General features: G+C 32.8%; 1 protein-coding gene across 9 annotated transcripts in view; it reads right to left on the bottom strand.

Annotated features, from left to right (window-relative positions):
* BCAS3 (BCAS3 microtubule associated cell migration factor) overlaps positions 1-14,381 on the bottom strand; it is a 555,013-nt gene that overhangs the window by 311,264 nt on the left and 229,368 nt on the right. For 4 of the 9 annotated variants that reach the window (XM_069481069.1, XM_069481070.1, XM_069481075.1 and 1 more), the window contains exon 17: positions 4,782-4,826. The exons of the other annotated variants lie outside the window; for them this stretch is intronic. In XM_069481069.1, the coding sequence (XP_069337170.1) occupies positions 4,782-4,826 (45 nt within the window). The remainder of the gene's footprint in view (positions 1-4,781; positions 4,827-14,381) is intronic. 9 annotated transcript variants of the gene reach the window in all.

Raw genomic sequence — 14,381 nt, 5'->3', positions numbered from 1 at the left:
CTCCCCCCTTAGCTTTTCATAAATAACTCCATGTTCAAAAAAAATTTTTTTTAATTTGGCTTACCTTATGAGCAAAACATAACAGAAAAATGAAATAAATGGAACTTTTACCATATCAGGTAAAATAATGATCACAGAACTCATATTTACTAAGCTTGATACAAATGAACATAATTTAATAAAAAAATGAAATATACGAGCAAATAAAAAACCAAAATAAACAAAAAAGGTGCTAAATTTAAAAATCAGGAGTTTACATTCTTTGTCATTGCTTCTGAGGAAATGTTTAACCATCCAACCATAGAATGAGAATCATTTTCATTGCCATCAGAAGTTGTTGTAGGAACAATAACATTACAAGACCCCCCAAAATATTCACAAAGTCTATTCAAATTCCCCATTTTTCTTCCACTGGCCTTTATTATGATATGTAATCCAGTCAGATCAACATATTGAATTTCTTTTGCCTGTTTTTTTCTCCACACTCAATTGTAAACAACAAAAAAAAAAGAAATACAAAACTCTAATAGTATCTGCTAAAAATTTATAGGACAATGATCTCCATCTGGATAATTCTACTATGTACCATACAAGGGGGATATATAATATATGATGTATCTGTGGATGGCATGATAAGCAGCAATGTGGTCTAGTGCCTTGTTTAGAAGGACACAAGCATGAAAGAAGCTAACATGAGATAGAAGCACCATTTCTTTCCTTTTCTAAAACATAAGAGAACAGTCAATATTTGAGTTTAAATGTAAGAGACAATATTGACTGAAGAATTTACAAGTGGTATAACGGCTTTCTGTTAAAGAATTTAAAAAAATATTTTTTAGAAGTTTTCTCTCCTTCTCCACTTTATTTTCTAAAATAAGACTCAAGAGGGGAAACTAAAAGTATTTTATTTTAAATAACTAAAGATATTAATAATCTGTCTAAAATTATTCTATTCTGTCACAAATTATTCTCAAAGGTCTAACAGATTTATCTAAACATGACATGTAAGAAAACTTCTCCTCTCCATATAAATCTTATCTTTCAAAAAATGAAATTATAAAATTTAAAAATATCCGAGGGCCGGGCGCGGTGGCTCACGCCTGTAATCCTAGCACTCTGGGAGGCCGAGGTGAGCGGATCGTTTGAGCTCAGGAGTTCGAGACCAGCCTGAGCAAGAGCGAGATCCCATCTCTACTAAAAATAGAAAGAAATTATATGGACAGCTAAAAATATATATAGAAAAAATTAGCCGGGCATGGTGGTGCATGCCTGTAGTCCCAGCTACTCGGGAGGCTGAGACAGGAGGATCGCTCGAGCTCAGGAGTTTGAGGTTGCTGTGAGCTAGGCTGATGCCACGGCACTCACTCTAGCCTGGGCAACAGAGTGAGACTCTGTCTCAAAAAAATAAATAAATAAATAAATAAATAAAAATAAAAATATCCGAGAATAAAATTAGTTTACATGAAGTATTTATGTATTGAGCAAATTTTCATAGAGTCCAATTAAAACTTTAAATATAATCTGATATATAAATTTTAATTCTTCTTTAAATTTAACCTTATATAATAAAAAGACATTTTTACAAGTAAGGGATGTATTTATATGGACTACCTATTTTCCATCAATTATGCATATTTTTTGATAAGCAATTCAAGAATAGCAGTAGCTTAAATACAATACTACATACACATTAGGAGCGAAATAAACTCTTTTTATGTGTAATACTGAAAGCAAGATATAATTTTAAAAACTCACATTGGAATTATTTCTCTTAAATTCCTATGTTTAAAAGTGTATGGTACATGTGTAATCCTTTTGTATTATTTTATATGGTCATTCAAACTCAAATATCCTAGGTAAGCTAACCCAGAGGATACATACTACTAGGGAAATCAAACATGACTGAAATGTCAAAAATGGTCTACTTAGTTTACTTTTCTCCAAGCTTATTTTGTTATCAAAGGGAAGGGCCCTATTGAAAAACTGACTCATCTGAAAGTGCATGAATTTAAAGAACTAAAGAAGTTTAATGAAGTTTAATGAAGAATAAAGAATTAGTAGAAATTGTGATATACCAAAAGCAAACTCTTAAGGTAAGTGTTGTAACTTGAAACTAATAAAAAATTTGTAAGAAATTTACATTTCTTTTTAAGAGGAATTATAAAAATTTTATTTTCATCTCAAATACATATATTACCCTACAACTGGAAATACTATAAACACATTTATTTAGCATAATGTTTTATTTCAGAATAGTAAATAAAAATGTTCTCAAGTTGAATGCTAAGTATCTTGGAAAAATAGCAAAAACTATTTAAAACAAAGAAGCTCTTAGAAACAACATGGAAGAAGTTGTCAAATTTATATTCATTTTGCTGCCTTAATTTGAGGTTTCATTAAGATCTTAATGGAAAAAACATGCACCACTGGTAAAGGAACATTTTAAAGGAGGACCTTTTAGTCTAGCATAAGTGACTAAAAACGAGTTTCTTGTGAGCTAACGATGGCATCAAACAAACCACAAAGCAGTCTTCTAAAAGACAGGCAATGATTTAAAAGTCTACTATATTTCATATATCCCTTTCTTTAATCTGGCTCTTTTAATCTTGTTTCAACCTCAAATCATTTCTGGTTGACAAGTGCTTTTGCTTAAATGTGAGGAGCACATAAGCTGTTGGAGGAATGAACTTTTCTTATTTAACATATAACGGTTGTTACTCCATCTTTACGTCTATGCAAAAACTTCAATCTTTATTAACATACTAAAACACTTTTCTTTGTACTGAGAGTAAAGAATTTATCCGAAAATGGAATTTAATTCTAAATTTAGTCTACAAAGAAATTTTGTCATATGTTGAATATGTCATAAAAACTCACTACTCAATGTAAGCTCCTAAATTTAAGAGGCACATATCTCATTTGTTTTTAAAAGAAATCCGGTTAACAAAATGAATAAAGATTGACTTTCATGAGATTTATACTCACATAAACCCTGAATTTGTTTAGAATAGTTTTGCAAACTGTGCCCTAATTATAATACTGCATTTCAAGGAGGAAAATTTTATGCTGACTTGTTTTATGTCACCTATTCTTATACAATAATGTAATATTCAGATGTTCCTGTGGCATGTGAACACTGAATTAGTTTGTGTCAAATAAAAATCAGTCTTAAAGAACTATTTAAGCTTCTTTTTGTCCAAGAGAAAAAAGGGTGGGACGTTCTTTCTAGTATAATAGAAGACGGTGAACAATTCCCAGTAGTTGTTATGAGAACTACATATATATGTACAGAAGCAGAACTCTTTTAGGTATTCTGACTAAATCAACAAAATTGACATACCTTACATTTCTCAAAACTTCCCTTTGGCTAACATACTCTTAAAAGCAGAAAGCATGGTCTGATTTAAAGAAGCTTCTTTTCAAACATGGTATTTTCCCCTGAAACTGGAAAATAAACAGTAGCAGTAGCTAACATTTACTAATCATTTACTATGTGCCAGGCAATGATATATACTAATATATACTAATATATATATATCTATATCAATTCATTTAACCCTCACAATGAACTCACGAGGTAGGTGTCTTTAATAGATAAGAAAAACAAGAAACAGGTTTTAGAAAATTTTCCCAAGATCATATCACTAGTAAATGTGTGAGCTGGAATTTAAGATCCAGGCAATATGATTCCGGAGCCCCAACTCTTTTTTTTTTTTTTTTTTTGAGACAGAGTCTCACTTTGTTGCCCAGGCTAGAGTGAGTGCCGTGGCGTCAGCCTAGCTCACAGCAACCTCAAACTCCTGGGCTCAAGGGATCCTCCTGTCTCAGCCTCCCGAGTAGTTGGGATTACAGGCATGCACCACCATGCCCGGCTAATTTTTTCTATATATATTTTTAGCTGTCCATATAATTTCTTTCTATTTTTTTTAGTAGAGATGGGGTCTCGCTCTTGCTCAGGCTGGTCTCGAACTCCTGAGCTCAAACGATCCGCCCACCTCGGCCTCCCAGAGTGCTAGGATTACAGGCGTGAGCCACCGCGCCCGGCCCGGAGCCCCAACTCTTAATCATTAAACATTTTATACCAGATTCTTAATACATTCTATTTCCCATCTTTATAAGAAAGTATTAAGTATACTCTATTTCTTTTCTATGCTCATTGTGCCTAAGACTGACAATGCTGTATTCTATGTACTGTTATAAAAAGAATGTACTAAATAATTAAGTTACAGTGAGTAATGCTAAAAATTCAAAGTAATAAATTATTTAGGAGTTTTATGTGAAACGTCATCATCATGTAGCTCCTTATATACTTAAACTATTCAAAACAGGTCACTATTGTCCCTTTAGGACTAAATAAAATGCAGTAAAACTTTATAGGGCATTTTTGTTATACCTTAAATATATTTATATTTCAAAATAAATTATATCTTCAAACATTATGCATGATATTTGGGAATTTCTATCACTATAATACTTAGAGCTTTAAATCTTGGGTGTTAGCCTTGTCTTGTGATATCCACAAGATATTGAGAGAATTCTTCTATTTTCTTTTTTTTAAACATTCTTTTTTCTTTTTCACTTTCCAAGGAATGAAGCAAAACCACAAAACTGCTTTTTTAAAGCTTAAATATCAACATTCACGTTCCATCTACAAATTATTCAGTAATTTGGTGCATCTATCTGTGATCAGGCCATGCAACTGAAAACAAAACTACAAAACAAAGTTACTTTTTGAGAGTACAGCAAATGAATTAGGCATGCGGGACTGAACTGGAACTCACCATGGAGCTTTTATGGAAAAACACCCCGCTCCAAAGAGATAAGGCCTTCATGGAAAAGGGGGGAAAAATGCACAAAAAATTAGAGAAAAACTCATTTAACATTAACAAATACATGTATATCATACTGTTATAGAGTATGGATAAAAATAACTAAAAAATCAGTAATCATTTGCAATTCTGTTGTACATACTGTCTCATATAACCGATACACAGAATAATGTGTAATAACAAGGCCCTTAATTTTCATAGAGTTAGAGATTACAAAATTTTCTATTTCTCCCCCTTTTCTGGAGCACCCCTATAGTATTTCTAAGTTAAAATAAAATAAAATTCACTGCTGAGGCCCTTTAAAAAAAGTACAAGTTAAATGGAATAATCAAATGGAGAAGAATGAGATCAATAGCAACCAATATGTGGTTGTGTGTTGTGTGACCAGAAATGTTTGAAATTAGCTAAGGAAGTATAAATGAAAAATTTGACACATTGTTTGTTGTTCACTGGTTGCAGTCTCAGAGCCATAGAAAGAAGGCACATATTTTTCAAGCTGTTTATTTGCAGTAAGTTGAACTGCATATTGTTGTTCAAAGGAATAAACACAAAGTATAAGTAGTATTATAATTTTTCTTTATTTTTGGTCACATTCCAGGAAATCAGCATGTCTCTTAATAGCAGCACAAGAGGTTAGCTTCAGATTCCTCTACCTAGCCTGTACCAGGCTAGGTTGGTACACAGTAAATTAAAGCAACAATTGCTTGTTTTAAATACAACTGGGGACATAAAGTGAGACTTCAATGTTAAACATATTTCACCTTAAAATTCATTTAAGATATGCTATGCATATTTGCATACAAAGACGACTGATTGATTTAATTATGTCTGAAGCAAGGTGGTGCTGTGGCATCTGCCATTTGGAAGACATACAAAATGGGGGAGAAGGGGCAGGTGTAGCGGGTCACACCTGTAATCCCAGCACTTTGGAAGGCCAGAGCAGAAGGATGGCTTTGAGGCCAGGAGTTCGAAATCAGACTTTGTTGCTACATTAAAAAAAAAAATTTTTTCCCCGGCATGGTGGTGTGCATCTGTAGTCCCTGCTATTCGGAGGGCTCAGGTGGGAGAATCCCCTGAGTCCCAGAATTCGATGTTATAGTGAGCTATGATCAGGCCACTGCACGCCAGCTTGGGGAACAGAGTGAGACCCTGTCTCCATCTCTTAAAAAAAAATGGGGGAGGAAAGTACATTGGTAAATCGTGGAAAATGTAGGTATTTCTTTCTTGAAATTTGGTTCTAGGAACATTGAAAAAAAAAAATCCTGCTGAATAGCATTAATTTCCCAGTAAATTGTGTATATCTGACCACAAATTAAAACTTAACAAAAATGTTTTCATAACAGTTGAGTACAATTTTGAGGCTTGAAACACATAATATACGAAGAAGAGAAGTGAGACATAAAAAAACGATAATAACTGGAAGAAAGTGAGATAAAAGGAAAAGTGAGATACAGGGGGGAAAAATAACTTTAGAGACAATGTCAATGCCAAGCAAGGATAATTCTCTCATAGTTAATGATAAGAATACAACCAAGGATATGATGTCATCATCCACATTTAAAAATAGTGGATCTTAAAGATTTTGACTATGACTGATAGGATTACATTTTAGGGTGCAAGCTGGTATGTACATGAATACATACAAACAAGACTGAAACAACAATTTAATGAATGTGGTTTTTATTTGTAATAAACTTTACTATTTTCCATTTTGGTGTTTTGTAAGCATTAATGTTGAGATTATGTTACAATGGAGTTACATGCATATTCTAACATAGTAGGTCTGGCTGCGATCTGAGATTCTGTATTTCCAACAAGCTCCTAGGTAATGTCAATGCTGCTGGTTCTGAAGAACAACTAGCAAAATTTCATTTTATATTATTCTATTTCATTTTTTAAAAATGTTGGTCACAATTCCCGTATCTGATTTTATGACTAGCTAATTACCTCAGAAACAAAATGTTACTAGAGCTCACTCTGCACTTTGAAAAACACAAATTTAAATAATTGAGACTATCTGAAGAGTCCAATCTCTGAATAGCATAATGATCTCATTCCAAAATGATAAGAAAACAAAAGGTTCAAGCCATTTCTATATGTCCACAAATACCTCTAAAACAAATGTGTTTTTGTTGCCATACAATATCCAACTTCTCTTAATTTTACTTCATTAGACAGGACACCTGAAATAACCAAGTAGTCCAAATGATTCTGACAGAAGTACTTGCAATCTGGAACTTTAGGTTTAAATTGCTCTTTAGTGTATATTGTACTTACTCTGGACAGTCTCCAATCTCATCCCAGATATCAGAATAAAATTGATTTATTATAAAGAATTTAGAACTTTTTATTTAGTCTTTTATCACTCCATCAACTCCAAAAACCAATCAAACAAAAATGAAACAAAACCTTCAAGTTTCTAAAAATTCAAAAGACCATCTGATGTTCCCCACCTATCGAGCCAGTAAATACCTTTCTCCAGACTTAGGTTTCCTTATACATAAAAAATAAACTGATGTTAGCCAAACAAATGATACAGAAACTTTAAAATCTCCTAGATTTTCCTTTCCAGGCAGTAACATGTTGCCAAAAAGATTTCTCCAGCCACTTCCTTGCCTCATGATCCCAAAATGCACTATAAAACTCCAGACACTGTAGTTAACAGGCTTGTACTAAATAAATAACATCATTGTCAAGTTTAAAGACAGTAAGTCTCACTATTCACAATGTAACCAACCTGTGTTAGTTAAAAGTTATCCTACTTCATTCAAATAAGGATCCACTGGCTAATACAGCTCAAGGAGAAAGAAGAGGGTTGAAGAGACAAGGTGAGATCCTGGTTTAGTATGTACACTGGGCATGTATCCAGTGAGTACTCACTCACTTCTTGCCTAGTCCTATAAACTGGACCTCTGCCATATACATGTGAAAGAAGATCCACAAACGCCAAAGAACTGTAGTGACTGATGTAATTACTTTGTATGGGTAGTGTCAGCTGTTCTTTTGAAATGTGCCTGCTTCATCTTTTCTCAGTAGCAAAAAAATGAAAACATAAAGTCACCAAGTACAAATCCATGATCCAGCTGTCTTCATCTATGACTTTCCTCTCCCCTTCCAAAACTCCACAGCTGTAGTTTTGTATTGAAGTGGGATGGGGGTGTGAAGAAGAGGGAAGAGACATGTGAGTGGGAGTACATGCTGAATTAAATATTATCTGTAGTAACATATGCAACTCAAATTACTATATTCAGACCTGAAGAATTGTTTTCCAATAACTATTAAGTTTCAGTAGGCTTAACAATCCTGCCACATAAAACCTGTTCAATTTGTCACAATTTTGAGCTGAATTCTGATTGAAAAACCTCAAGAAAAATGGGTCAAGAGACTAAAATCCAGAAACATTATAGATCTATTTATAGACCACCATGAAATGACCTGGCCATTATTTCTCAAAGGGTTTCTTCTGGAGACACTCAGAAGATAAAAAGGAATTATGTTTTGTAACATACCATAGTGCTATGTAAGTCATTAAACTCTGATCCATGTTGTTGAATCTTTGGTCTTACTAGCTGAAAACAAGGCAAATGTGAAGATTGTTTTTAATGTAAGGAAAAAGTAAAACTAGATTTGATTTGAAACCCTCAAATCCTCTATAATCTGACTCCAGTGGTAAAATGTATTATGATTCTATTCTATCATCTTCAGAGTTAAAGAAGTATATGGAGTCTAAGAGAGAAATTTAATATACATACTCTATAAATCCTGTTTTTCAATTGATCACATCCTATGACAATTCAGGCAATACCACATAACAGACATCAGAATGAGCCCATATAAACATTAAATGTACTGAATAAGATATAAAGTAGAGAAAAGGCTACACAATGTTATGTGTAAAATATTGAAGTAGAGCTGTATTTTTCTAAAAGTAAATTTTAGGGACTCTAATGACTTCTAAAATCTGTGTGCTCTCTGTTAAAGGAACAACTGAAGTGAACTCACATTACTTGCATGCATATGAGCAAATTATTCCTAATGTAATTTTCAAGTTCTACTTTGAATTTTTCATTAATTTTAATTGTTCCCTACCAAAGAGACTTGTGGTACTGTTGGTGCTCAAACTATTGATCTATAGGGCAAACTGAAGCTGTAACAGACAATAGGCTAATTTTAGATATATATGACATGCAAATTCAAATTATAAACTCAAGATTTAAAAGATTTTCATTATAAAAACATAGATAATGTCCAAATTCTGCCATATGTGGCAGAAAGGAGACTAGCATATCAAAACTAATGTCAAACATCTATAGAAAGTTATGCCTGCTGATATACAGTAGACATCATCCAGAAAAAAAATTCCCAGATTTATGGCAAAATGCAATAAACTATGGTGTAGTTTAAGTACTCCATTTATTCAGCATAAAAATTGGAAACTGAAATTATGGTAAATGTATTACATATGTAGTCATATCCATATATATTCTAATGAAAATACAATGTCCATTATTTTACGTGTGGAATCAAACATCTATAGCTTAGCTTTGAAGAACTACTAGTTACCTAAGACAAAGATGAGAGGTGGAGAATTACCATGTGCTATTATGTTTGGTGGTTCTTTCTCCCTATCTTTACTATTTTATTCTCAGAACTTTGCCTATAAGGTTTAGGGCTGCAGACCAAACTATCTAAATGAGACAAGGCAAACCTAATTGAATTAAAATAAGGAACAAACCTTCTTTAAGGCCTATTATATGCCAATGTCATTTACTCACATAGCAAGGTCTGATGGTAGATTTAGTCTACAAACATAATCTAAAGATGTTCAAGTAAATGCGATTAAATGCTTCAATTTAGTACTATTTAAAATTATCTGTGTTTTCTAAATGGGGCTTCTGCTCACCAGCACTGGTCGGTCTAGGGCTTCCCAAACAATGAGGTTTAGAAATGAGGTAATGAGATCAAAGAACCAGTAGGAACTCATACATAAGAAGGCTAAAGGATTATAATCCATATGTATAAAGTTTTTTTTTTTCAGATGAAGAAACTTACTGAGGACACACTGGTAAATAGGAGGCAGACCTAGATGAGAAGCCAGGGCCTCAGACTTCTAATTCAATATTTTTCCATTATGTTACCTAACCTGCTACAGAGTGGGGCTCAAGGTTCCTAATACCTCCCTCTGACTCCTCAAAAAGAAATGAATAATGCTGGGAAAAGGGGAAAAGAATGGAAAGCTACTTCCATTTAACAAAAAGGAAACCTATGAAAGAGCAAATCCTTTCATGTTTACTTCACAAAAAATGGTCACCTAGGTAAGAGCAAAGCAGTAACTTCATTCTCAATTTATATTTTTTGTTCCCATGAAACTACTGTGACTTCTTTCTGAAACTTAATGTTCTTTGCTCATGCCCACAAAATAATGAACATATATAAGTAATTTCAGATTTAAAGCAGATAAAATGAAGCACACTGGTGAAAATTTTTGTTTTGTAAATTCTTACATAGAAAGCATTTTTAAAAACTTGATCACTCTCTTGATTCATAAATTCAATAATTAAATTTATGAAATGCTGCTAATAAATCCCTACTATAAACACCTAACATCCAAGACATGGAGCAATCCCTAAGCACCCAGTTTCACTTTTCATGGATGAGGAGAGCTATTCTTATTTATATATGATGAAAACATGATCGATATAATACACTGGGCTTTCTAATCCTCCAGTCTTAGACTGGAAGAAAATGGATTCTGTTTGAATGCGTGATTGTTGAAGCCAAATAATTTCTAGCACTTCTCTTACTTTCACCAATGTATACCATCACGGAGTTAATTAAGCAGCAGCTGTTGCCAAAACAGGCCTTATTTCCTCCAAGTGCTGCTTCAAGGTACTGAACAAGAAGGTGTAAATACATCTGTCTTTTGCCATTTGTAAGTCTACTGGCCTCATGTATGTCTTGGAGTTAGACAGATGGTCCCTGACACTGCACAGGCTTTCAGGGATATGTATTTGAAAAAATAAAAGGGCAGATGTTAAATACGGTAAACACACGTTTTGTCCCCTGAAGGTTTAAGTTGATGCTTCTATCTCAATTTGGAGATTTAAATATTGGATCTTAGGCCATTCTTAGAAATCCCCACTCTAGAAATTTAACTTTTTATGGTTATTTTATGCCTATATGCAAAACACCTAGGACACAGGACAAATAAAAACTGATTTTACCTATGTATACAATTTTACTAACTATATTATAAGGTATATTGGAAATAGTCATAGAATTTACATGCCTATAAATGGGGTCAACTCTGTTCCTTCTACATAATCCATGTCAAATACTTATTAATTTTATTTTAAAAACACTAGGAAAGGAGTTTCATAAAAGCAAAGTTTGAGTAAATGAGAATTTCCAGAATGAAGACAGACATGGAAAATGAAAACCCCACTTGCTCATCGCCCTGGTGACCTTAACATTGCCATCAAATTTCTTAGTAAATACAATAAAATTTCATGAAAATAATTAATGCAAATTAGCTAACTGTAGTCTTGAGAACTGGCCACAGTAAAAAAAAATTAATGAAATAAATAAACATAGCCTTTAAAATCTAATAGGATGAAATCTAATGAGATGACCTATTGTCTGGGATTTGCTTCAAAACTCAGTATTTGGCAAAAATGGAAATTCAGAGAATATAGTTTGTTCTCACAAATCAAATATTACTTTTGACAAGGCAAAATACATGTATTTTAATAAAATGTTAAATTTTAAGATAATAAAACCACAATTATATTCTGAAAACTCTATGAGCAAATGTTTAGGGTGACCTGCAGTAAAAGAATGATAACAAAACTGATAATAGCAGTTTCCCAGTATAACCAACAAACTCTTCAGAGAGTGGCTTAAGGGTATTAAGTCTTACAATCCAGCTATGGTCAAGTGTAACTTATGACCACTATCATCAACATCTTTATCAGTCACCTACTCTATATTAACAGGAAGGGATAAAAAGAACATGGGGAGGTAAAAAAGAATAGTAGGTTGGGTAATTTGTAGTGTACCAAAGCTCTGCCACAAGTTGAAAATTCATTATATGCAACAATTATGTGGAATAAAAAAGCAACTAATAAAATACATTGTAAGATCTCTTGATAATCATACTGTGTTTACGTAAGAGAATGTCCTTGCCTTTACAAATTACACACCAAAGTATGTAGGGATAAGGAGATATTAAGTCTGCAACTTATTCTGAAACATTTAGGAAAAACATAATGCATTATTGTATAGGAAGACAGAGCAAAAGACTGTGAATACTACAGCAAATAAGTTAAACTATTAACATTTGGAAATTTGGGTATACAGGAATACCTTTTGCTAGTCTTGCAACATTTTTGTAAGTCTGAAACTACATCACAAAAAATTAAAACCAAGCACTCATTGTGAGACAAGTATGAAGTATTCTGTCTAAAAACTTCGATACAGGGCATGCTAAAAAGAATTTAAAAACGTGGCAGAAATCAAATGGTTTCAAAATGGAGATGCAAAGCCTAGTCAACAATACAAGTATCTTAACCTAACATTAGTTTCAAAGCACATAAAATAACTCAGATTCATAACACTTCATTAACAATTATTTTGTCCACAGTAAAACAGTATATACATGCCCCAAAAATCTGAGAATTGTGAGAAAATTTATGAAAAGAAAAGAGAACATAAAGAATTTATCTAAGTTCATAAAGTATGGTAGCACAGGAGGACAGCTGATGATTAACAGTTTCTATTCATTCTAGTGTAGAGAGAAAGAGGGCAGCAAGAGACTGTGAGAGACAGAGAGATTTTTTTCTTTTTATGGAAAATTTCAAATGCTATATATGAAAGTAAACTCACTTCCCACCCCTCCCCACAAATATTTTGAATTAAATTCTAACATTATATCATTTTATCCATAAAAATTCAGTCACTATCACAGAGATATATTTGGAGAAGCTTATTAGAAAAATAGAGCTAATCATTCCATTATAAAACATTGTAGCTCTTAAATTAAAAAATAAATACACACACCAGAAACAAAGCACCAGAATATGCTTTCATGTCTCGAAGAACCTTTTGAACTTTCTTCTTACACTCCCCTCACTCTGAATATAAAATTAAATTACAGAAAACCAATTTTGAGGATGGTTTCACTTAGATTCAGGAAAGACAGGCAAAGATTTGTAAGTACTTTGTAGTATTGTACAATGCTGAGGTGAACTAAAAAGATTCAATTATGTACTGACTGACTTCAGTAAGTGAAAAACAAACTTTGAAATTATGGTTCAAGATTTAGTCTCATTTTTATTTGATTCTACATGCCAGGAATCAATATAATACAGGCCAAATGATCACTACCTTAAAATGTCTGATTCGAGATACAGGTTTGCTGTACTTTTCCTTTTTTCCCCTTAAAATGCCACAAACTCAATTTTATTTCTTTATATAGCAATAGAATCACTTTATACACAAACACCACTCGTGTGGATAGAGAGCCAATTTCTATGTTATGATAGTAACATAGAACATAAAGGCCTTGTCCCTGAAAACAGAGTATTTTTTTCTGACAAAAGTGACTTCTATAAACACATTAACACTGAGCACAACAATATTAAAATATATTGACAGAGTAGCAAAATAATTTAATCTATACATTTTGTTGGAAAGGCCCTGAAGACTATTTGAGGTCAAGAGTTTTCTCCTGACTACTTTAATACAAAATTTTAAGACAGTTGTTCTGTTTCAAATTAGCTTAAACATCAGTATTGCTCATTGAGAAAAACAAATAATTTGCCTATAGATATATATTTTTTCTGACACAAAATGGATTTTCGGTGTTCTTACACAACTGAATGTCTTAATGATATCACAAACATAGCAGTTTACTTTCAGGAGCCCAATTAAGTGACAATTTTATATTCCTAACAGGTAGAAAAAATTTTAAATAGCTAAAATAAACACAAACAAATCAAGTGAGTCATCAAAAGTCTTTAAGCATGTTAATGATCAGTTTTGAATAAAGCCCAAATCTTAGTACTCTGGTTTTTGAAAACCACCTACAACATTGCATTGACCTGACACTAATGACAGCTCATTATATGTAAATTATACCTAAATATACATGATTTTTTTTTTAAAGCATCAGAAACATGGTTGTCATCTAAAGTTCTCTCTTTAGTATTTGTGTCTGTCAAAATTTAGGAGTCATTTTAAATCCTCATCATGTTTGCAGGAGTTAAGAAAATGAAACTACTTTCAGGCAAAGCCACGAGGCAGCAAGTATAAGACTGAGTAGATGAATCTGTTTTTTATTAGCCAATCCTAGTTTCACAACTTGTCACTGCTTTGTTTTTTCTATGGACGTGTGTGTACATGGTTGTGTGTGAGTATGTTTGTGCAAGTTCTATACTTTGTACTTAATCTGATGCCATTAACTCTCATATGGGCTGGAAATGAAGAACATAATCAAAACCACACAAAGAAAAAGTATGTTTTATTTTTACTCATTCAACGCTCTAAAACAGC

This window comes from Eulemur rufifrons, chromosome 9 (assembly GCF_041146395.1).
Source record: "Eulemur rufifrons isolate Redbay chromosome 9, OSU_ERuf_1, whole genome shotgun sequence".
Classification (NCBI taxonomy): Eukaryota; Metazoa; Chordata; class Mammalia; order Primates; family Lemuridae; genus Eulemur; species Eulemur rufifrons.
This window is presented reverse-complemented; position numbering and strand designations above follow the sequence as displayed.